At 42.9% G+C, this 25359-nt stretch overlaps 2 protein-coding genes across 8 annotated transcripts in view; both read right to left on the bottom strand.

Annotated features, from left to right (window-relative positions):
* The window catches only part of POLQ (DNA polymerase theta), a 133969-nt gene extending 116600 nt beyond the window's left edge, over positions 1–17369 (bottom strand). The window contains exons 1-6 of one of the 7 annotated variants that reach the window (XR_012897156.1): positions 17125–17369; positions 14445–14642; positions 13293–13423; positions 10194–10350; positions 3966–4074; positions 601–823 (exon numbers count right to left, since the gene is read on the bottom strand). Coding sequence is in view for 6 of the 7 variants with exons in the window: in XM_075905142.1 (XP_075761257.1) it covers positions 601–823; positions 3966–4074; positions 10194–10350; positions 13293–13423; positions 14445–14642; positions 17125–17284 (978 nt within the window). In the remaining variant the exon portion in view is untranslated. Of the gene's footprint in view, positions 1–600; positions 824–3965; positions 4075–10193; positions 10351–13292; positions 13424–14444; positions 14643–16664; positions 17028–17124 lie in introns of those variants that run through there. The other 6 variants (XM_075905142.1, XM_075905124.1, XM_075905123.1 and 3 more) reach the window with 6 other exon arrangements.
* A 1995-nt stretch (positions 17370–19364) lies between these two features.
* METTL16 (methyltransferase 16, RNA N6-adenosine) overlaps positions 19365–25359 on the bottom strand; it is a 35343-nt gene continuing 29348 nt past the window's right edge. The window contains exons 8-9 of the mRNA XM_075905106.1: positions 24553–24726; positions 19365–24430 (exon numbers count right to left, since the gene is read on the bottom strand). Coding sequence (XP_075761221.1) covers positions 23819–24430; positions 24553–24726 — 786 coding nt within the window. The 3' untranslated portion in view covers positions 19365–23818. The remainder of the gene's footprint in view (positions 24431–24552; positions 24727–25359) is intronic.

Genomic DNA, 25359 nt, shown 5'->3' with positions numbered 1-25359 from the left:
AGGTCAAGAAATGCATGGATATAGAAAATGAAAATACGGTAGAGGCCATCCATTTATTAGGGTTGTAGGACAAGCACCTGCTGTACAAGCTACATCCCAATGTAATCAAAATCATAACTTAATTTGCTGACACTGGCAAACATTTTAATCAAGAGTGGATTTTTTGTTGTTCTTAAAGATATTCTCTAGCTAAAAACAAATTATTTGCAGCAAGTTATACCGCCAGTCTTATACAAGTGGTCACACTGAACGATCACAGTAGTTCTTTCTTGCCTTAGAATTTATGAATTCTTAGTTCATGTGTGTCCAGTTAGCTCCAACCTAGTTCATAAGAAGGGTTGGAGCGTCCCTCTGAAGCAAAGGATACTAAGAACAATTAGAACTAGCTAGGGAAAATTCTGGTTTTGAAAGGAGTTTACCATAAAAACCAAATCACAGGAAATGGGAATCTTTAGGCCTAAGTCCTACTTTGCTTCTAATATAGAGTCACCTGATTAAAACATTACACACCTACTGATACATTTTAAGAGTCTTCTTTTAAGTTAGACAGTAAAAGCAACGTTATCTTGGAGCAACTAGTTAATAAGATTCAGTCATTACCTTGACTTGCAGCATGGGTTGGAATTCCCTCACCAGCTTCATTGAAGAATCATAAATATTACTGCCAATTTTCACCCATTCCATGAGGGGTACAGGACGAAAATCAGTATGGTACAGCTCAGCATTCAACCAGGAGGCCAGATGGTCCAGATTAGGAAGGGTAGCACTCATGCCTACTATCTGTATGCTGTTAGAAATAGGAGAAGTATTCTCCTTTGTCTGTCTATAATGGGTTAAAAGAAAATGAAAAATAGAACCTTCAGCAACATTCTGGTGCAAAATAGCAAATCCTATTTATCCAATCTGGGATCCTGATGCTCAAACAGTACACTGAATACATGAAGAGTGAGCACTCTCCTCGCAGCATACATTACAACAATTACTCTGGTCATAAAATTATGCATAATTAAAAAATAATGTGGCTGCAAGGTTTAGCCTCTGAAGGCACTTACTGCCACAATATATATGAGGGGGAAAAAATAAGATTTCCTTGCCATTCATTTTAAGAATTCAACTTATGGAATTATGGAAATAAAAGGGACAGATGTTTTTTCACTATAACTTTCATAATCTTAAGTATCTTATTTCAAATCCACTCCATTTAGACTAAAGTTTTCAAAAACAGTCATTGAAAGTCAGGTTCCTTATTTAGGCAATTAAATAAGTTGCCTCATTCTCAAATGATGAGCATTCATTAGCTACAGTTAAATTAAAGAAAAGCAATGGGTGTTCAGAACTTCTAAATAAGGGGCCTGATTTTTCAAATGCCTAAATAAGGATGTAAGATGTAAAGCTCAAAACTTATTTAAAAAAAAAATCTGTGTAAAAAAAACTAGAACTATTTAAAACACTGACCAAATGCATGTTGACCCATCCAAAACCCACAGAATATAGGATAGATTTTTTTTTAAAGCTTGTCTACACTACAGAGTTAATTCGAGTTTAGCTTAATTTGAATTAACTATTTCGAATTAAGCTAATTAGAATTAACTCATCTACACACACAACCTATTTCGAAATAGCGTTTTGCTATTTCGAAATAGCACTTGCACACTGAGTGGACCCTGAACCCAAAGTTAAGGCTGGCCAGAAACAGTGCCAGCAGGGCATCAGGTTAGGACTTAGTGTGTTGGGCTGCTGCCTGAGGCTAACTGAGCTCTGTGCTTAAAGGGACCCTACACCCACCCCGGACAGACAGTTCTCAGGGTTCCCCGCTTGCTTGTCTACCTCGATGAGGGACAGCAAAGCAGTCCTGTCTTGGAGTGCCCTGAGTGCCCTCACTCGGGACACCACAGCACTTGGCCACATGGAGCCAGAGCTGCCCCTGGGCATGCTGGTGCATCTCGTGAGGTCATTGCCATGAGCCCAGCTGCACTTGCTGCAGGCTGCCTTCCAGGGGGTCCATTGGGGGGCTGTCAGGATCCAGGAGGCCCTGAAGGAAAGCGTCCACCCCGAGAAGCCCTCAGAGCCACCCCGGTCCTCCCCACCAGGGGCTCGTGCCTCATTCCTCCCTCACTTCCTTTCACTTACCCTTCTCTAGCCCCCCTTCCTGATGTCAAACAAAAGACACGTATGTTCGCAAATAGAAACTGAGTTTATTGAACAAAACTGGTGGGGATGAACCTCTGGGAAGACTGAGAAAAGGAGGTGGGAGAGGGGAAGAGAGAGGGTGGGAGAAGGGAGGGGGAAACCTGGGAGGAGGGAGCTAGAAAGGAGAAGCAAGGGGAGGAAGGGGGAAGGGAAGCTCAGGGCCCAGGGTTGGGGGTCTCACTGAACCAACTTGATTTTCATGCAGACCTGCTCCTGGGTTCGCATGTGGCCTTTGGTGGCCAAGCTGGCAGCTATCCTGCCATAGACAGCCGTGTTCCTCCGTCTAGTGAGGAGATCATGGACGTTGGGGGCATCCCGCCCAAACCTGAATAAGGTCCATGATCTCCACCCTGGACCAGGAAGGCGCCCACCTTCTCCAGCCCCTGTCAGGCTCCCGGGAGCTGGCAGACTGCTCCTGGGGAGCTGTGGAGGGCTGGCTGCCAGTGGCTTGCTGGCTCATGTTTTGGGGCCACTGGGTCAAGGGCCCTGGTGGCCACTGCTGGCTCTGGGCTGGCATGCTTGGAGCTGGCACAAGCACTGAGGCCAGGGTCTACCCCTTTAATGGCTCGGGGGCTGGGGGAGAGGAGAGTAAGTTTTCCTGGTTGTGCCCAGAGTGGCCACCAGGGCTCCCTGGGAAGGGCTGGAGGTCCCCTATTTCGAATTAAGTGCTGTATAGACACTTAATTTGAAATAGCTATTTCGAATTTGGCATTGCTTCTCGCAGAATGAGGTTTACCAAATTCGAATTAAGTGCTCTGCTATTTCGAATTAATTTCGAAATAGCGGTTTGCATGTATAGACACTGTTGAAGTTAATTTGAAATAACAGCTGTATTTTGGAATTAACTTTGCAGTGTAGACATACCCTAACTTGCTGCACATTCTACAGGTCTTAATTGGCAGACTGTAAATGCCCAACCCATATACCAACATGAAAAGCTCCACAATAATTACAAACACAAATTGTGTCCTAGAACGAGCCAAATCACATCTGGTATGAACTGCTTTTTCAATATAATTTCCATTACACACAATTTCCTTTCTTATAAAGTTCACAAAAGCAATGCCTAGTCTCAGCCTTCCACTCCTTCTTAGGGCTTAAAACTTAGAGTAAAAAAAGGGCTCTCTATTTTATTGTGGGGTTTATAAGTTTTATGGTTTAGTACAGAAGACACATGAGATAACAGTTTTTTTTAATCTTTTGTATGTCAAATAGTAACACATAAGCAGGTGGAATAACTCAGCAGAAGCTGTAATCAGCTAGTGCTTTTCCTTTGGAAATAATATTTTGATTTCTTAATTATAAACAAACAAGAAAAAAAATTTAAATGATTTCATTTTATCTCTGTCCCACAAAGATGCAAAGTCTTTCTCTGAGCTATGTCCTTGTCTACCACAGGATGCCTGATCATATCCATCTTTCACACACATCAATTTTTTGGTGAAATCTTTTCGGTTGTAAAAAAAAAAAAAGTCTCCAAAACAAGGCAACAGTGATAGAGATACCATCGCCTGAGAATGAAAAATTCATCTACTTTAAATTTGAAGTTAAAGCTTCATCCCAATTTCTTTTCTTAGAAAATGAATTTTACATCAACACAAATTAAAAAAATGAGGAAAAAGGTTTTTTACTACAATTACAGCCTCCTGATGCAATAAAACCTTAATAACCGAGGGATCCTAGATCAGAACGCTTACCAAATTCTTGAGCCAACTCATATCTCCAATCCCTCAAAGAGCAACCTGAATACTGAAGCAACCCAAAGGTCTACCCACCTTTTAGCAATTTTCTCTGTAACAAATCGAACTTTGGTGAGCAGGAGTTCCAGCAGATATCCTCGGTGAGAATCTCCCAGCATGTGCAACTCATCCACAACCACCATTCCTGGTGAAAAGAAACACTGCAGATATTATACCCACCAAAGCTCATAGGGAAAAAACAATAGAAATGTAGCCATGTTAGTCTAGTCTAGCTGAAACAAAAAACAGGACTATGTAGCCCTTTAAAGACTAACAAACCATCTTGTTAGTCTTTAAAGGGCTACATAGTCCTGTTTTTTGTTTCAGGGAAAAACAAATCTCCCATCACTCCTTCAGCACCATATTCCAGATGAATAGCTGAAATTTACAAAACTCCCAAGCATGCCAGTGACATTTCTGCTATATCTTCTCTGATACTAGTGAAGACAACAGCAGATCAGTTTCATAACATTATATCTCTAAAAATTCTTTTTTTTTTAAAAGAAAGAAAGAAATTTGATAGTATGTTTGGTGGAATCCAGTTACCATTCATCTTTCCAAATTACATGATCTTTCTAACCTTCACATCTCACCAAATAACATTGCCCTCAAGGCCTGTCTACAGAGATAGTACAGATAGTCAATCTAAAGATGAAAGTGAGGGGGTGTGCCCAGTACACAGCTCCAATAAGAACTGGCTGAGCTAAGGCATAAGAACAGCAATAATGGCTCAGACCAAAGGTCTATCTAGCACAGTACCCTGTCTTCCAACAGTGACCAATGCTAGATGCCCCAGAGGGAGTGAACAGAAACAGGTAATCATCAAGTGATCCCTCTCGAGTCATCCATTTCCAGCCCTAAACAAAGGCTAAGGTCACCATTTCTACCTTACCCATTCTTAATTATTCTGGCTAATAGTTTAAATAGCTAAAAGCCAGCAGGAAGCTACAATTTCTTTAGATTTGTTCCTCACATTGAAATTAAACAATACTGTAAGGAAACTTCTCCCTTTCCTGTTTACTGAAATGCTAGTGACTGCACAGATTACATAATAATTAAACTCAAATCAAATTGTTCTGAACTGCCTTAGGCAGCAGAGACAGCTCTGCCAGCAGCAGGAATTGAGTTTCTCTCAATTTCCAGAGGCAATCTGAGCTTGCAGCAGGGGGCTGACACCAACAAAAGGAACAGCTCAAGATTGAGATGGAATCCAGCCAGATCCGCAGTTGTCTCTCAATAATTCATCTCAAAGAATAAAACAGTCCATTAAAAAAATAGTCTAAATTTAGACTTAATTAGGCAAGCGGAGGTACAATGTTGCAGCATCACACCAGCTTAATGATGGCTATATTTAAAGTCATTTTCAGCTTTTGTCGGTATTTTTAGGCTTTTATAAAATTTGCCTTCATTACCCTTTGGGATGAAGTTTATCATTTTTACCATCAATTTCAGGGGCTTTGGGTTTTTTTGCACTTTAAAAAATGCAAGACAAGTTTACAAATTTTAATGAGGTACCAGTATGTAGACACAAGCTCTGCATATGTAATTATATATTTGTGTGACTTTACATCTACATAACCCTCTTGATGAGCACACGAAGAAAGGCATAGGAACTGCATCAATACTAAGGAATTTGGCATAACACCTCTCAAAAACTGCAGAACTCTTAAGGTACGTCTCGACTACAGACTTTTGTCGACAGAGGCTTTGTTGACAGATACTGTTGACAAAACGTCTAGACTACATCCAGTTCTGTCTACAAAGCAAGCCGTTTTGTCAACATGAGAGTGTAGACGCAAAGGACAGTGTAGATGCAATAACGCCTTCTGTCAACAGAGTTCTGTCAACAAAAGGCGTTATTCCTCGTGAGTGAGGTTTACTGCCGTCGACAAAACTGCCGAGTTCTGTCGACATTATGTCGACTGAACTTGGTGGTAATGTAGACGCAGGTATAGTTTTGTAGACAAAAGTCCACTTTTGTCGACAAAACCCTGTAGTCTAGACACACCCTTAGACTGCACATCCAAATACACCCTCACCCCATTGGTTAGTTGAAAGTATTTATAGCACATAAATCAGTGTACTATCCAGGGGCCAACATGTGAATGTGCACATCACATAGCCATACACATTAAGATAAAATCATCAACCTCTAACTTTGTTTTGTTACTCTCCTCTTTCAGAGCTACTCAGCTGGTACAGTGAAAAGTTATGGCATTAAATGCACATCAGGAAATTCCAGGGCGAGGGTCTCAATTTAATACTCCTTTTGATTTCTGACTATTCTTGGTTTAAAATATCAACCCAAATACTACAGTAATATCATAAGGCAGGTGCAGGGTGGGAAGAATTACGTATTAAAGAATCATCAATTGCTGTTAATCAGCGAGGCAAACACAAAGGAAGAATGAATTTTTGATTGTTCTAAGAAAAAGACAGCTTCCTCCTCACATGTACACAGGACACCTAGAGGTTGCTGATGATTTCACCCTCTCTCTACACATGCATCTTATCTTATTTAATGGACACCACCAAAACCTAGGGCCACAGAGAGTAATACAGGAAGTCCACATTCCTGAAAGACAGCAGGCTTGATTCTTCTTAAACTACTATTGGAAAAATGGCCACATCAACCATCTTTGAATTCCAACCAATCAAACCCAGAAAAGACCCATCTACAATTTAGGGATGTAGGCAACTAATCGACCAGATGCTTTCCCCCCCGCACATGTTTCCTCTATCAGAGAGAGGCAGCAAGGAGGGAGAAGCAGAGAGGTTTTGGGGGAGCTGGCTTCAAAGCCAGTTCTACCCAGCTCCAGCTCCATGGGAAGAGGGGCGCAGCGGTGGTGTTTCAACTTTGAAATGTACAAAAGTCGCCGCTGGGGCTCATACATTTCAAAGCAGAAGCAGCTGCATGGAGCCCAGGGACCACTCGGCATTTCAAAGGTGGAACGCCATGCAAGTCCTTATTGACTAATCAAATAGTCAATAGAAATCTCATCAACTATTCAATTAGTTAATCGAAATTTAACATCTCCACTTCAATTCCATTCCTACTTCAGACCACATGAATTCCACATAGACACATTCCTCAGCCCACCAATCTGGCATACAGCAGATTCATGGACTCAAAGTCATGCTTAAGACACCCTTCATTGCTTAAACCTACTCATGAGACTCTTTCACAAATACTGACAAGCCCTACTCATGGATTTTCTCAGTCATATTACCCAGTCCAGAAAAGCCACAGCCACAAATTCCACCCGCCAACTCCACTTCCCGCCATACTGAACAATGAAGAGCAGCTCCTGAATGGAATCCCAAAGGCAACCTATAAGCAGCATGATGGAGGGAAGACTCCTTCATTTTCCTTGACAGTTTCTCAGTCTCTGGAAGCCTTGAGGACATTTCCCATTTTCTCTGATTCTCTCACACACAAATTGTACAAGTGTCCCAGGTCAGCTTAATCTCCCCTTTCCAGAGTCATTAGGGATGTAAAATCCCACTAAATCAGTTAAATGGGTAGGGAGCCTGTTCAGGCCGCATGACAGGAAGGCCTTAGGCAACAGCACAGTGCAACAGGTGGCTTCCCGGAAGTTGCTGCACGCCAGGAGCCAGGTTTTAAGACGGCTCCCCATGCCTTCTGGGAGCCTGCATGTAACCATGAACATTAACCAATGAGCCCAGGCTCATCAGTTAATCATGTATATTAGGGCTGGGCAAAATCCTACCCTCCGGGAGCCACATCTAGCCCGGGAAGCTGCCAAATCCAGTACACAGACTCAGCAGGGAGTCTCAGGCAGACTCCCTGCTTGCCCCTCAAACACTGCTGAGAAAACCAGCCATTGCAGGTCTCTGTTTGAACACCTGTGAGCCCGGGGAAGGGCGGAGAGGCTTCAGGCACTGCTTCCGCCCCCAGCACAATCCTATTAGCCGGTTTTCAGTCAATGGGAGCTGCCTGTCAGCAGCTTGTGAAGCACCCCACCCACTCCCATTAACCTCCTACCTGTTCAAAAACCACATGGCCCCTGCAGCCAGTGCGAGGGGGGGGCAGGCAGGGGAGTCTGCTTGAGAAGGCTGCTGACTGGGAATCAAACAGATATGCCTCTCAGCCAGAGCCTGCCTCTGGCACCCCAACCCTTTGCCCTCTTACCCCGCATACCCCAAAACCTCTGCCCCTATAACCCTTCCCAGATCCTATAACCCAATCCCCTGCCCAAGGTCACAACCCAAACCTCTGCACCACAGTCCCCTAACCCAGGTCACAACTGCCTCCTTCACCCAAACTCCCTCCAGACTCCACACCCACTCCTGCATCTCAATCCCTTACTGCAAGCTTCGTTCTACACCCAACCGCCATCCCAGACTCCACACCACCTCCATTAATATGGAAGAGTGTGGCCCTTGACCACTTTCCAAATTCTTGGAGTGCCCCCCCATCAAAAATTATTGCCCACCCTTGGATACACTTTCACATCCCTACTGAACACATCCACGAATAGCTTAAGTTCATCCTTTCCCAGAGCTCCAAACTTGTACACACTCTGGTTTATAGATTACTCCCTTCAAGGACATGTGATAGGAAGGGCAAGCAGACTTTGCAGAAAGATTTCTAAAATGAATACCCTTTACTTTAGGCAGTAAAAGAGATGCATAGATTTAAGTAGACCACCACCTGTCTGTTGTTTCCTTCCTCAATATTCTTGGCACTCAAATGTTCTTTTGGATTTGGGTCAGTGTCCTTTCAGGTTACAAAACCCATCTGTAGGACTGGACTTCTCCAGCTGAAGGCTTCTCCAAATCACGGCATCTCTCTCTGACCCCTGCATTCAAAATATTCCCTTTCAGGAAACCTGCCTCTGAGTCCCTCATCAACTTCTCAGCCCTCGTGTTTTTTAATCCTTGGCCAGATGACTAGTTTCTTTGTTACCCTTTGGGATTTTCCACTTTCAAGCCCTAGCTCTTTGCATTCAAGCTAGAGAAAACTTAACTCTGAGGATACAGTCATCTCACTGCTCTGCTGGGGCCCAACTGTACACTAGGTTTTTAAGGACTATCAATACCTCACCAGGCACCACTCACTGACTCCTTAGCACAAGTAGTATGAGGCAGGAGTACAATAAAAATACAAGCTTAAACAGAAAGAGTGTATAAACTGAAAACAAAATGCAGGACTATGTAGCACTTTAAAGACTATTAGATGATGAGCTTTCGTGGGCCAGACCCACTTCCTCAGATCAAATAGTGGAAGAAAATAGTCACAACCATATATATCAAAGGATACAATTTAAAAAAATGAACACGTATGAAAAGGACAAATCACATTTCAGAACAGAAGGGGGATGCAGGGAGGGGAGGAGGAAGGAAGGTAAGTGTCTGTGAGTTAATGATATTAGAGGTGGGGAAAGTTAGATCTCTGTGAGCTAATGGTATTAGAGGTGATAATTGGGGAAGCTATCTTGGTAATGGGTAAGGTAGTTGGGGTCTTTGTTCAATCCCCCCCGGAGAGTGTCGAATTTTAACATGAATGACAGTTCAGAGGATTCCCTTTCAAGTGCAGATGTAAAAGGTCTTTGTAGCAGAATGCAGGTGGTTAAGTCGTTGAGACAGTGTCCTTTCTGGTTGAAATGGCAAGAAATAGTTTTTTCTTTGTGATCTTGTCTGATATCTGTTTTGTGGGCATTAATCCTTGGGCGAAGTGTCTGAGACGTTTGTCCAATGTACATAGCAGACAGACACTTTCGGCACATGATAGCATAAATTATATTTCTGGGTGCGCAGGAATATGTGTTCTTGATCTTATAACTCACTTGGTTAGGTCCAATAATGGTATCAGCAGAATGAATATGTGGACAAAGCTGGCAACGGGGTTTGTTGCAAGGGAAGGTACCAGGGTTGGTATTAGTGTGGACATACCCCTCTCCCTGCATCCCCCTTCTGTTCTGAAATGTGATTTGTCCTTTTGATATGTGTTCATTTTTTTTTTAAATTGTATCCTTTGGTATATAAGGTTGTGACTATTTTCTTCCACTATTTGATCTGAGGAAGTGGGTCTGGCCCATGAAAGCTCATCATCTAATAAACCATCTTGTTAGTCTTTAAAGTGCTACATAGTCCTGCATTTTCCTTCAGCTACACCAGACTAACACGGCTACATTTCTATTACTAAACTGAAAACAAAATTCTTAACTGTTCCGAGTCTCCATACTGTCACAATAAACATGTCCCTTCCTGCTGCAGATGGGTCAGGCCCCAGCATCTTACCCAATGAGTCCATCTTGTTCTCCTCAATGAGTCTATTGATTAATCCGTTGGCTCTCTCAATGGTGCAGACGGCAACATCCAATGCTGAGAAACGTCCAGCAGGGGAGGTGCTTCCCATATAGCCTTCAACCCGCACACCCACCTCCTGAAACAGAGTCTATGTGCCCAAAAAAAGACAGAGCATTTGTTCACAGGATTAGACACTTTAGCTGTGATCAGCATGTGCTGCACACTGGAATCAGTCCAGTACACATATCCTAAAACAGATTCCCAACACTATACAGATGAAAAGCATGGCTGATCCAGTTCGTGCCTGCTGCTCCGATTCAACTGTGTGCTTCCTGTACACACAAGAGTAGTCCAAGCCACAGCAACCAAAAGGACCTTCTATTTGCACTCTACTGATTACTAGAAGAAACTTTGTACAAAATATGACTTGGGAAGTATGATTTGAAAATGTATGTCTAATTTGTCAATAATATGATGAAATGAGTGTAGCTACATTATATGTAGAGTTGTAAATGCTCCTTGTATGACGTTATTAGCACTTGTTCAAACCTATATAGTCTTGCTTACACAAGAGGTGTTAAACAAAACAGTCCTAATCAAAGAAATACATATAAATCGAAGTAAACATAAAAGTATTAAACAGGATCCTCAAGACAGCAGAGAGATTTGGCAGGAAACAGAACAATTTCTATTTTAGCAAATAAGTGAGTGAAGAAAGAACAGATATCAGGGCTACTCAAAACGTGGCCAGCAGCCCATTTGTTTGCAGCCCACAGTGCAGTTTGGGTTTACGTGGAGCTGAACATACAGCCCACGGGCGGAAGCCAAAACAAAAATGTAGTCAATATAATGGTCTTCTGTTGATATGCATTTTAGTAGTTAAATTCGTGGACTGTCACTGCTCATTAAAACTGCTGTCATAAGAGTGGAAATTGGGTAAATATTGCATTTTATTAATATCAGCAGAGCTGATTTAAATGGGGCCTGAGTGTTGTGTAATCTTGTCTTAATCTTTATATTCATGCCCATCAGTGTGAAAGAGGCGATTTGCATATATTTGCACATATATACAACCACACTTAAGTTGCAGCCCTCAGCACGTGCTGTGAGGTATCATTGTAGCCCCCAGGGCTTCCAAAGTTGAGTAGCCCTGGCATATATCTTCCTTCACTACTAGATTCCATGTAGGCTTCCTTACTGCTTGAATCAATGCTAGTTTGTAGAGTAACCTTCTGAAGAATCCACTTCAAAGGTTCACTGGCCTATAGAAGGGGCAGAGAATAGGGATGTTAGTGTGTAGTCAGTTACACAACTAACCGATAAGCCTGGGCTTATCAACTAATCATAATGACTGATACGGAGATAGCAAGGAAGAGGTTGCATACAGATACAGCAAGGGGGGAGCCTGTGCCCATGGGGAGCCAGCTTTTAAGCAGGCTTCCTGCACATGCTGGCTGTCCCCACACCACCTCTCCATGCATGCCGGCTTCTCTTCTCCTCCCCCCCGCCCCACCCACCCACCCACACAGGGAGGAGGAGGGAGCCAGTGCTCAGGGGGAGCCAACTTAAAAGCTGGCTCCGCACAAGCACTGGCTCCCACAGAGCTGCATGCCTCCCCACCCCGTGGGCAGCAGCACAGGCGGTGAGGGGGGCAGGCAGGAGCCAGTACATGTAGGAAGTGGCTTTCAAGCGGGCTCCCCATGCATATCAGCTTCAGCGGAGCCATCTGCTCCCCACGCTGCTGATGCTTCTTTATCAGAGGCAGCAGGTGGGGAGAGGGAGGAAAGCAAGAGCTGGTGCTAGCAGGGAGCCAGCTCCCCCTGAGCACTGGCTTACACCTGCTCCCCCCCACACACACATGTAATCGTGTAACCACAAAAAAAAAATCCAGCAGTTACACATTTACACATATACACAACAGTTAACTTCCCTAGTAGAGAACCCCAAGTTCTCTTTTACATAAGACAAAAAAGGCACCAGGACCTTTGGAAAAGATCCTGGTCAAGGAAAGGGTCAGTCACCATTATAATGGAAGACTGTGTGTGAAAAAAGCCTTATCAAAGCCTTGAGCAACACTTGCTAGATTAAGTTTTAGACACACATATTTTTATTTCCTGATAACTATTTTATAACTTTATCTCCTACTTGAAATAAACTCCTGTCTTCTCTTGTTAATGAACTTGCTTTCTTTTTAATCTAAACCTACTCAATGCTGTGTTTTAACTGGAGTTACAAAACAGTCCAGCTCAAATAATCAGTTATTGAAAGTGACTGCATAGCAGAGTAATGAATCTTAATATCAGGACTGTACAGGGGAAAAAATGGACAGTACAGAACAAAGTTTTGGAAAAATCTAGGAATGGGAGTGTGTTGTGATCACCCTGCAAGTAGTACCCAAGGCCAGTGGAAGCCAAAGCATGGCTGGTATATTGCTGATAGACTGCTGAAGCCCAAGGACTACAGCTATGCATATACATGTAGTGTGATATCTATACTAGGCTGGTTGCGAGCAGCCCAGGTGGGGAGCTACAGCAGTAAAATCTTGTGAAGTGTTCAGGGCAGGTAGTGGCACAATCCCATTACGACTTGGAATACACCTTAGAATGTGACAAAATTAGTGTAGGATGAAGCACACAAGCTGAACGCGGTGAGCAGCAACACACAGGAAGTTTGTTTCCGAATAAATCCAAACAAATATTCCAAAATGTTAAAGCATCTTGTTTTTGACATTTTTGGAATAAACATTGACATTTTTAAATGACCTTTTGTTATATGTACTATATGCACACATTGTATAAACAATGTAAACACATTTTATACACACACAAATAAAATACAACATAAAAGTAGAAATTGAAATGAATGTTTTGATCAGCCCCAAATTCCTTCACTTAGACTTTCAGCATTTCAGGTTTTGTTCTGATTTGGAACTAAATCAATTTCCAAAATCCCTCACAAAAACAGAATTGGTATCTGTAAAAGCTCTATTACTCCCATACACAACCCCCAAATTCATACAAACATTTCCACATTCAAGGTTCAAGTTTGGCAGCTTTGACTCATATCCTCACACTACTGTATGCCACTTACCTGCAAATAATACTTTTTCTCTTTGGCCACAGAAACAAAAGGGAGGATGAACAGAGCTTTCTTATGGGTCTCCAGGACTCTCTTCAAGATGAGTAACTCAGCAACTAATGTCTTTCCAGCACTAGTAGGAGCTAAAACAACATGATCCAAGAAAAGTATGTCAAAATTTAAACTACAAGAGGTTAAGAACTGAATTACTCCAGAAGTGGAAACTGCATACAAAGAGAAAAATGCAGAAGTGACTAAATGTCTAAATCACTTTTTAAATCAGGACTTAGGCATTTCAGAAAACTTCTCAGAGCCTTTCACTTTAAGGATGCTAGTCCATACCCAGCTCCTGGTTCACAATGATTGAAAGTCATTACCACTTTGGTGGCTATTCAGTCACCCAAGTAAAACCACCCAGCAGATCTCCACCCAGTTCCTAGATGACAGAAAGCCACATGAAAGAGTGCTGCCACAATTACCATCAATCAGCTCATTGTTACCATCTAAAAAATGTGGCAGACCCCTCCAGGATGAAGCAGCTCCCCCACTCACGTCACACTGCTCTGGCCAGGCCAGGCCTGTCCCATGGCAGACAGGGGCTGGGCTGGGCCTGCTCCAGGTGGGAGTTTTTCTGGCCAGACTGGAGACCATAATCACCAAGCATCACCCAGTAAAGGTGATGCTTACCAGTTAACCAATTACGTCCCTAGTGAATGGTTAACCAGAAGGGGATAGAGCAGCTCCCCACCTACTGCAGGCAAGGAGCTGCATCAGCCCACCACAGGCAGGGGTTGATGCCCTGACTGGACTCCCAACTGTAGGCAGGGGCTGCTTTGACCAGCCAGAACAGTCCTCGTCCAGGGTGGAGGGCTGCTCCAGCCCGCCCATGGCAGGTGAGGGGGCTCCAGCCTAGTGGGCCCTGCAACATTCTGGCTTCCACCCTGCCCACCTTCCACACACACCTCCCCTTTCATAGGTTAACAGTTAAACATAATGTTTAACTAATTAGCCAATTAAATGGGATTTTACATCCCTATCAGTCACATCCTTATGTAGGAGGAGTTCTTAAACAGACACGCACGCACATAGGCAGGCTTAAAAACTCTCAAATACATAGTAGATTAATGAAGTTAGAGTGCATGAATCTGTCAGGTATCTGCATACCTGAATAAACCAGGTTCTTCCCCTCCAGGACTTGTCCAAGCATCAGGCACTCTGCTTGCCATTCAAACATATGCACTACTCCCAGACTGTGGTATTTCTCCAGAACTAGTTTGGGAAGACCCCAGCTTGCTAGGAGCAGTTTGTCTGCTTGGTCATCAGGAACATTCATCTGTTGGCATTGCCCTTTGGAGAAAAATTCTAGCAACAGCAGAGGCAACATAGTGAGTAATAGGATACTTAGGACTTATTCACTAAACTTTCAGGCAGCACAGGGACTGACATGCTGAATCAGACTTGAGGCCCATTTTGTCAATGATCCTTCCTATCTCTGACAGTGCCTAAGACCAGCTGCTTCACAGGAATAACTTGCTCCCCCAGCCACCCAAGAAAGTATCCTCCCTAACCCACAATAGTTAAGAGATTGGATTATAGCCTGAAGTATGAAGGTTTATACCTCTTCCAAAAATATGTACTATTTTAACTCTGAATAATCTTGCCATCCATTTAAATGTCCAATCCTTCTTGCCATCCATTTAAATGTCCAATCCTTCTTGAATACTGCTAAAGCTCTTGGTCCCTCCAATCTATAGGCTAGTTGCACTTTGTATAAGTAGTATTTCCCATATTAGTTTTAGTTCACCATGTTTCAGTTTCTCTTAATATCTTTAAATTCTTGTATTTTGAGAAAGGGTCACAGGGGATTTACCTATTCTATACTGTTAATTATTTTTTATGCTTTTTAATCTTCCTTTCTATTTACTTTCTAAAATATTTTCAATCTCTCTTCTTAGGAAAGCTTTTCCATATCCCGGGGTCAGTTTTATTGCCCATCTCTGAACCCTCTGTAATCTGCTTTTTGACATGGGATGATTCAATATGAACAGAGGTTCCAGTTGAAGGTGATTAAGATACTGACAGCATTATAACATTACATCACATTTCTTATACATTCTAACACTGTTTTCTTTTTTGAGAGCAGCTACATATTGAGCAGAAATATTCACTGAGTTTTCCACAAGTCTCACCTAGGATTTTTCCTGACTTGTTATAGCTAATTCAGCACCCATATTAGCAGTCCTTCATCCCCTCAAGCTAGCACTGGTGAGAGGTTCTCTCCTCATCCCCAAAATATAAGACTGGTAGAGACACAACCTCAAAGAGCAACTTTCACCTTCAAAGATCCCACAGTACAGAAACTAAAATTAAAATTCTAAGGATACAAAGGGGTCAGTCAAACCAGTACCCTCAAGAATGAAAGGCAGCGGCACTACACAACAAAAGGAAGACTATCAAGGAGCAATTATGCTACATCTACAGAAAAATAAAAGACCCACATCAACAAGTCTCAGAGCCTGGACCAACTGACTTAGGCACACACTGCAGGGCAAGCACTGAAAAGATACAAATAGTAATGTAGATGTTTGGGCTAAGAAGACTGGTGAGGGGGGGGGAATGGTCTCGTAGCCTGGTCTCCAGCTCAGGCCTGAACATCTACACTAATTTTAGCCAGAGAGCACAAGCACTTGTCAGTTTAACTTTGGTCTGAGATTTGCTACATTTGTTTAAGTTTTTTTTGGTGTGAAAATATGCCCTCAGAAAGGAATATAGGAACCCCTACTGGGATTTGGCTAGTATGACAGGATTAAAATCCCCTAAATTTTTTTAAAGGGGTTACATAGCAGGTTCTCAAACTTTACAGCATGAAAATCGGAATAGAGAAAATGTCTGTAAATAAAGCTAATACTGAAAAGTAGCCAACCTATGGGACCCACCAGGGGCCTTACAAGATGACATGGTACAGAACAGCTTGAAAGCCACTGTACTGAATGATCTTAAGCCCATTTAGGTGAATTGTGTTAGCACCCTCCTTCGCATTACAAAAAGGCTAGCTAGATGTCAAAATTATGTAGATAAAATTAGTGACTATAAGCAATGGTAAGACCTGGGTGTCAGGTTAATCTGAAAGACAGAACCTCCATCAACATCAGCTAGCACCAGGTGAACTCAGGAGAATCATTTATTGAATCATTTTGTAGTGTGAATCCCATTCAAACACTGATCTAACCCAACCCCACTTGCCGTGTGGGGTCCGTCAGAATTACATCGATCATAAGATAGTAAATGGCTGGAAGCAGAACCCAAAGGGTGTCAGTGTTCACAGAAGAGTTGTGAAAACAGAGGAAGGCAAAAGTAATCAACATTAAACTGAAAGTCACCCACACTGCTCTGTGCTCGAAGATATGAAGGAGCTGCAGTCAGGACCACGGGACATTTACTGCATCCAAATGAGCCACTTAGCTAATCTGCTCTACTTTCCTTCCTGAAGCACAACTACGAGCCTTGCTCGCTGCCCTAAGGGACGCAAAGGGCGATGCATTAACTGTGGTGCGCCGGCAGCACCTAGAGGCACCTGTGCGCACACGAGCGTCTCCTCCTCCCCAAGAGCGCACGAGCCACGTGCATTCGATCCCCCCCCCCCCCCCGGCGGGCAGTCACGGGAAGGGGCGGTGACTCCCCTTTGCCCTGCCCCCGCCATACACTGGACCTCGGGCCCCGCAGCAGCTGGCGCCAAACAGCCCCGTCCTCCCACCGAAGAGCCTTCCCGGAGCCGGGGCTAGCGCAGCGCGGTCCGGTCTCGCTCCCCGGCTGCGGCAGGAGAAGGGGGCGCGCCGGGCGGTACCTGAGCAGCTCGGGCTGCCGCTGCGCCGCAGGGAGCGCTCCAGGCCGGGCGGGGGGCTCAGCACGGGCCGGGCGGGGCCCGCGGACCCGAATAGGACACAGTCCCCCAGGGAGCGGGCCCGGCCACCCCGCCTCGGCCTCCCGCCGCTACCGGCCGCCATCTTCCCGCCCCGCCATTCAAACCCCAGCGCCGGCCTAACGGAACTGGCGCGCGCGCTCAGCCAATCAGAGCGGAGTCTGGCGAGGCGCTCGCGGGGCAGGCACAGCTCGCTAGCGCCCCCTGCTGGTGGCGGGCCGCGCCTCCCACCCCTGCCGGGCCGGCTGCAGAGTCCGGGGCTACGCCCCGAGAGCAGACCCTTGAAGGCTGCGTGCAGTGCGGATACGGCCTAGGGCGCTCCCGGTGATCAGGTCACCCCTCCATAGAAGGGAGAATCAATAGCCCCCACCCCCAAGGATGCAGATTCCAAGCGTGGAAGGGCCACCGCAGTTCAGGAGTGTCATCTGTATCTACCAACACACGCGCGCGTAGACGGTGGCTGTGTCTAGACTGGCAAGTTTTTCCGCAAAATCATCTGTTTTTGTGGAAAAACGTGCCAGCTTGTCTACACCGGCCGCTTGAATTTCTGCAAAATACTAAGCTTTTCCAGAAATACTATGCTGCTCCCGTTCTGGCAAAAGTCTTTTTTCCGAAAGACTTTTGCGCAAAAGGGCCAGTGTTGACAGCACAGTACTGTTTTCCCACAAAAAAGCCCCGATCGTGAAAACGGCGATCGGGGCTTTTTTGCAGAAAAGCGCGTCTAGATTGGCCACGGACGCTTTTCCGCAAAAAGTGCTTTTGCAGAAAAGCATCCTGCCAATCTAGACATGTTAAAAGCATTTTTGGAAAATCATGCCCGTGTAAAAGTAGCAGGTGAGTGTTGCCAAAAGTAGCTGCCAACAGGCCTTACGGCCTTCGTAAATCCCCCCATCTGAAGGGATATTCTGGAATATAGCCCTGATCTTGCTGTTTTATTGCATAAATGAGAGATGTGTGAGGGTGTAGCATTCCATCACACTTACATAACAAAGCCAACAAATTGGAATGTAATGGCACTGGACCGCATGCTGTCTTCCCAGGGTGGAACTACACTGGTTCGCTGGCCTGGCAAACATCACCGGTCAGGAGGTGCATGATTAAGGGTCAACCACTGGCATTGCATATCTTCCCCTTTTTATTGACAGCCCTGATTGCCTTATTTGGCAAACACTCCTTGCTCTTGGGATTTAGCAGTATGTCCCACCACTCTTGGTTGTTTTTGTGGCACGTTCCTGCTCCTTGCATGTGATTGATCATACAATTGTGATGTGCCCCTTTTGCTTCCACATGCAATGCCATACCATCACTGCCCTTTGCCTTGTGTCTTATGGGCCTTACCTTCATACATACTAACGTACACACAGGGGAAAGGATACAATTCATGACCATTACAGAAGGCGCCTGCTTTGCAATGACCCAATTTACAACCCCCCGCACTTGCGACCTTTTCTGTAAGTGCAGAAGGGGCCAAAAATCCCCCAACTTATGTCCTCGGCCCCATATTTACGACAGCATACGACACCTCTCAAATGCGGATTCGAGTTACGGGTTGCTAGATGGTTGAACCAAAAATACCAAACACTTCTTCCGGTATTTTCACCTCCTGGACAAGAAAAAAATCAGAAAATAGACATTTTAGGTGTCTGGTATTTTCTTTTTTTACCAAACAGGAGGCAAAAATACTGGACTGTCCAGGTCAATACCAGATGCCTGGCAACCCTAGTTAAAACACCCCTGACTTGCAATGCTATCTCCAGAACTGATCTTGTCACAAGTCAGGGGCAACCTGTACAATTGTGAGAAAACAAATGGTCACCCTATTCACCCTCCCAACAGTGCATTGGTAGATGTTACCATCTACATGTTTTGTTAGTATGAGCTTTCGTGGGCACAGTCCATTTCTTCAAAATGTGGTCATCTGAAGATGTAGGCGGTGCCTACGAAAGCTCCTGCTACCATCTACATGTTCTGTTAGTCTTTAAAGTGCTACCATACTAGTTGTTGTTGGTTAAGTTTATCCTGTACAGACTAAATCGGCTACCCCCTGAAGCTTTTGGTAGATACTGATACAGTTACACTCCCTCAAAAGAGTATCACCCTATTTGAACTTTCAAAAAAGACAACCCTAGGATTGGGGCATTTGGAAATCAGAGACAATGCACGTGGCAGTTTCAATGCTTTTTATTTTCACATCAGACAAGCATTAGCAAGGATCAGAAAATACTGCTTCTTGCAGTGGTAAGGCACCAGCATAACAGCTCAGGACCCAAACACTCCCTCTGGAGAAGACAGAGGAGAAGAAAATTTTGCAAAGGTGTCCCATTCTTCTCCTTTTTTCCCCTCCCTTCGTCCCTGAAAAACATAAGGTCCCTTATTTTTAAATTTTGAGCACCCATCACTCATTGATTTTGGTCTCATTTGTGCACATTCAGCCATTCTGAAAATCAGGTTCCGGGACGGTTAAGCTGGGCCCAAGAAAATAACAGAAACTACGCACCTGCAAAAGTGGTTTTAATTACTTCCACACTATCATACAAAAATTGGGATGCAGAATTGCACCCCAGTTCTTCTGCCTCTAAATTTCAAAGTAACAGCAAAGGTTACTACCATATTCACTGCACATCCAGCTTCTGCAAGATGCAAAGAACCTACAACCAACTAATTGAGTACACAACCCTGATTTATTTTTAGAGTGCTGTCCATTCTGTGTGTAAAGCTATAGTGTACTCATTTTCACATTTAAACAAAACTACTGCAGAGTTCGCATTCTGCTGCATTGACTTGCTTAGATAGATTACTGTGGTCCAAAGCAAGCAGCCACCTGTGAATAGGGAAAAGATGATCTGAGGCCATTTAGCATTTTAAAGGACAGATTGGCCCTACTTTTATAATTGAGTGATGGCCCTTGATCTTGATTTGGATCATTGCATGGCTCGTCGGTATTTGGCCTCTCTGACTGAAGAACTAAAATCATGCAAGTACTAGACACAGGTTATTTCTCCATTACTTTTGTTAACCAGCATGGACAAGGATTCAGTTTTCATGCTGTAGCAGGCTTTTCAGCATTTTTCATACCTCAGTGCTCAACAAATGTTATCTAGTTATTGCTTTCTCATCAGAAAGCCATCATTAGATCTGGCAGTTATCTAAAGTAGTCATTCATCTCTTTGCATCCATCTTCTATTTCCTCTCATATTCCATCTGTAAATTCTTTAGAAGCAGGGACCACTTTCTGTTCTGTTGTACAATAGCTAGTACAACAGGTCCTGGACCACGCCTTGAACTTCTAGACACGGTAATAAAGAGAAAGACCAAAAACTTGATAGACAATCTCTAGCCCTAAATAAGGTGCAGGTCCAAAGCACATAAATTCAGTGCTCAGAAGCTTATACTGATACTTACCCTTTCTATGGATGAATAGATAGCTGTAGTTTCCAGGACTGACAAAATGGCACCTTTTAGGAGCACTCCATTACATTTGTTATCTAGCTAGAGACCTTTAACTTCTACATTTTGTGACTAAAAGAATGGGTCTTCCAAAGTTTTTCCCTGCTCCATCTTACCTTATGCCTCTTACTGTGTTCTCCCTATTTAGCATCCCAGTTAGCATGTTGTTTCTTTTATTCTTTTATGTAAAATAAGGATTTTTATTAAGCTCCAAAAATAAACATGTATATCAACAGCAGACAGAACAGAAGCCATAATATGAGACAGGATAAACCATACTAATCACAGTCCAATACATACAGGAAACAAAGTTTGCTGTGAGTTTTGAAATATTACACAAGTGGGCAGGTAATACATAACCTCAGAACCCAATATCAGGAATAAACAACTGTGGAAAGGGGATGGAAAATGGAAGTATACTGGTAAAGCAGAATGATTTGCTAGTTTGGATTCAACAGATGCACAAAATGAGTAATTTACATGTAAAGGTCAACTTGCAGACCTTCCAACAAGTGCTTTCTTCAAAAAGGAGATGGAAGCTATCTGCCTCTTTTCCATAAGCTACCTGGAGCATAGCTACCCTCCTGGGGCCACTGGCCACCTCAACTATAAGTGTGCAGTGCATAGCTCTCTGAATCCCTAGAGTCAGCACTATTCCTATGATTAAGTTCAAATCTGCTAAATTGTACTGAGTCTGTTTCTGCTAGTTTTCAAAGTAAGCTACACACAGAACAACTGGTCCCGAATCCCTCTCCCTTGAACTAACATTACCCTCTGATTTTTAATTACATTTCCAAAGGACCTTACTTTCTAAATTTACACTAAAAGCACCTTACAGGAGCTCATGACACATGGGCTTCTAGAAGCCCAAATATGACGCAGAGAGGGCCTTGGTTTCTATAGGACTTCATTTTTTCTTCAGTTTTAAGTAGCTCAGCTGTCCAAAAAGAACCTTTCAAATTCTTAAGTTTGATTAAACTGCAGTGAGCACAAAACATTGCTTCAGAATGTTCTCACTTATGACAGAAGCAGCTCTGTGCAAAATCAGTCTATAAACCAGAATCTGAGAACCACTGGGCTATACAATCAAAAACCCACTTTAAGGGTTTAATACATATACTTCCTAATTAAACGATCTATTGCCTATTATCAAGGATAAAATATTTAACCAATATGACATTGGTTGGTTAATAAAACAAGAAAAGATATCTAAAATTTTCTCAGAAGTATTATTCCTCATTGCTATGCAGGAGAAACATTGATCTTTCTTACTCAAAATTGAATCCATTAAGTCAAAGGCATAAATATTTTAGTTTCTTCTATACAGATGTGTTTTCTTCATCTTTAACTTTTATGGTAAACAAAAACACAGTATTAATTTTACTTGCATTATATGAAACTTTCAGGGAGTCATGACTGTTCCAAGCAGTTTGTCAACATTTAGTGCATTCTTTTAAAAGATAATGTGAAAGGAAATTGAATTAATGCAATCCCCTCAGTTGTGTTAAAATCTGATCTAAATAAAATAACTGAATACAAAAATTCAAAATGATTTTAGGATATCAAATCCAGTACCCTGTGTAACTGTTTTACTAGAGGTTCAAAGCTTAAGGACAAGACAAATAGTGTATCTTATTTCATTGGCCTGCTATAGTGCAAAAGACATATACAATTTCTGCTGAATATTTTTAGAACTTTGATGAATGCACACACTATTCAAAGTGATCCTAATTGCATGAGCAGGTGCATTTGCTGCAATACATCAATAATGTATCTTTCTCCTACTGTGGATTTCACTTGCAAGTCCCATACTAGTGTAATGCAAACAATGTCACAACTTATTTCCTGTCACTGAGCCACTTCAGATTCCTACACTAACAGATTCTGCCATTTCCAGAGAGCCATCAGCTATTCTGTCCTGTATTCTCCACATCTTGTGAAGAATCTCCACATGGACAAGCTCATCCCTCGGGAGGCCGGATGGGGATATCAATGCTCATAATTCCTCCATCAGTCTTACGTGAAGACTAAGAGAAGACTGATGGAGAATCTCTACTGTATCCTCTTGGGGGAAACAGATTCCAAGTACAGCTCGAGCCAAAAAAAACAAACAAAAAAAACCACATCAATAGTACAGCTCCTACTAAAGAGGGCACAGGGCCCTGGATCAGCAGCTGGTAGCCCAAATTCTGTGAGTTCTACAGTTGAACTCTATCCCCATCCCACCTTCACTGGTCAACATCATAATGTATTTTCCTATCCATCTTTATATCCCCTATGAGGAGTTTTTCTGGTCCATGGAGTGAGGGCAACCTCTAATTCTTGCTCTTCCTCATTAAAAACTTCATAGAAATTTAAGTTTAAAGTGAAGCCAAATCTTTCAGGAATTATTGTTTGAAAACACCACACTTGCATTCCAGCTAGGCAAGCTCCTGTGTCTGAGTATGGAATGCAGTGGGTATACAATACATATTCTAAAACAAAGTATGCCACAGTTAATTTTTCTTAACTTGTAAGTTGAATGAGCACCACATAATTTTTTCTTATTTAGCTCAAACTAAAACTCAAGATTAATGACCATCTCCAAAATTATCCAGCTCTCCTGTATTATTTTGTGCTTTTATGAGTGGTCATTTAAAGAACTGTCACCGGTTATCAAAAAGTTGTTCAGCTGAGGCCAAACACATAGGGAAGAAGATGGAGGTGGCAGCAAGTGCCTGGTTCCAAAAGACAATACAGGGAACTAATCTGTAGGGGTAAGAGCTGGAAAAACCTTATATTCCTGCAATAATGATGTAAAAATTTTAACAGTGTAGTGAACATTAATTCTATTTAGAAAAGAGAACTGTATTTCCACTAAGTTAGATCAGAAAGACCAGAATCAGCTGTAATGTTGCCATATTAAACCAACTACTGAGCTAAAATAGCTTTCCATTTATCATGCAACATTGCAGTGTTTCTTCAGCACTGTTTCTCCTACCTCTCATTATTACATACTTAGGATTCCTTGTATTTAAAAAAGGCTCTGTTTAAAAATAAATTGGATCTCATCTCTCAGTTTTGGTCATTACTTTTTTTAAAACATTGCTATCTCTAAGTTTCTTTTAGACTATTAAAAAGAGGATTACATCAACAAAATCCAGAATTGATTTCTACTATACTCTGAAGAAGGCTAACTAGCAACCAGTCGAAAAATCTGATTTCGTAGGTAGGTGCACAGTTGATTCATTAAATCTCTGTTCTGTCCTTCAACCCAGTGCATCTCTGCTAATGCATCATCCCCTTCTTTCTTCACATTTATTAAACACTTAAAAAGAAAATGTCCAATGGTTCCTTTGGGACCTAGTTCTTTTAGATTGCCAACATCTTCTGAAGCATCAGGCTCCTCCTTTGCATCACTGGAGTCTTCACAAACTAATGTTTCTGCTTGTTTTGCTTCTATATCCTCCTCTTCCATGAGTTCCTCATTGTTTTGTTCTTTAACAGGAGAATCTTCCCTTTGCATGTCATTCTTGGCTGAGTTGACATCCTCATCAAGCATCACTGATCCCATTTCAGAATTTTCAGTCTTGTTTTGCTCATTCTCTGCAGGTTTTTTTGAGTCTTTCTGACTGTTCTTCTCCTCTTCCATTGCTTGCAGAATATCTTCAGAAGCTCGAGGAAGTTCTCGTAGTTGTCTTACTCTTTCTCGTTTCTTTCTTCTTAAATGAACCCAAGAGTTTTCAACGGCTGTTAAAAACAGACTAACTTCATCTTTTCCACAGGGAACATACTTATGCTGAACCTATTGTAGAGAATAGGAGAATCTCATAATCACGCTACTTTAAAAAATGTTTACATTTATGCCCCAAAGCATAAATGTTCATAAAAGCATCTTGTACTAAAATGTACCACTTAATATTGTACCTTCAGGTCAGTCAGTATTTTTTCTATCCACTTTGTAACCACTGCTATGCCTTCCACAACATCCCAACCCATAGCTGAAGCCTTGGTGGATAACTCTTTGATTGTGGATGCCAACACTATAAATGTAATTGGCTTCCGGGGCTTTTCTAACTTCCTTCTTTTAGAGGGAGGTGACTGAAAAAAAAAAAGCAACAAAACAAATTCAATTACAAACAAACATCAGAAATGCACAATACTAGTGGGCCAGTTTTAACACCCAGAACACAAACAGTCTGTAACATCCTGATGTCAATACAGTAGAACCCCCATTTTCCTCCCTAACTGGCTCTCCACATTTACCGAACAACCAGGACTCCAGGGCCAAAAGCAGGTGATCTCTCCTTGTGCCACTAGATGGCACTGCGGAACTACATTTTCCCATTCCTTGGTTTATCCAATTTTGATTATCGGATACCAATTAGACTAGAGCAGCGTTTCTCAACCTTTTTTTAATCAAGTACCCCTTTAAAATAATTAAAAAAAAAAAAGTACTCCTGAGCATGCACCCTCACTCCACTCTAACCCAATGCTTCCATCCCTGCCCCAGAGCCAGGCACCCCACTCTAACCCAATGCCCCTCCCCTCCCCCAGAGCCAGGCACCGGACATATGGTAACCCTAACTTTGAAGTGTCCGCTCCCACCACCTGTCCCTGCCTTGGCAGCTTGTCTGCAGGCAGCAAGTGGCCAGCCAGCACCAGGCTTGCCACGTGGGGCTGTGTGCTTCCACCCCAGCCCAGGGCAGCGCCCAGGGGCAAATGCTCCCTGTC

This window comes from Pelodiscus sinensis, chromosome 1, assembly GCF_049634645.1.
Source record: "Pelodiscus sinensis isolate JC-2024 chromosome 1, ASM4963464v1, whole genome shotgun sequence".
NCBI lineage: Eukaryota > Metazoa > Chordata > Testudines > Trionychidae > Pelodiscus > Pelodiscus sinensis.
This window is presented reverse-complemented; position numbering and strand designations above follow the sequence as displayed.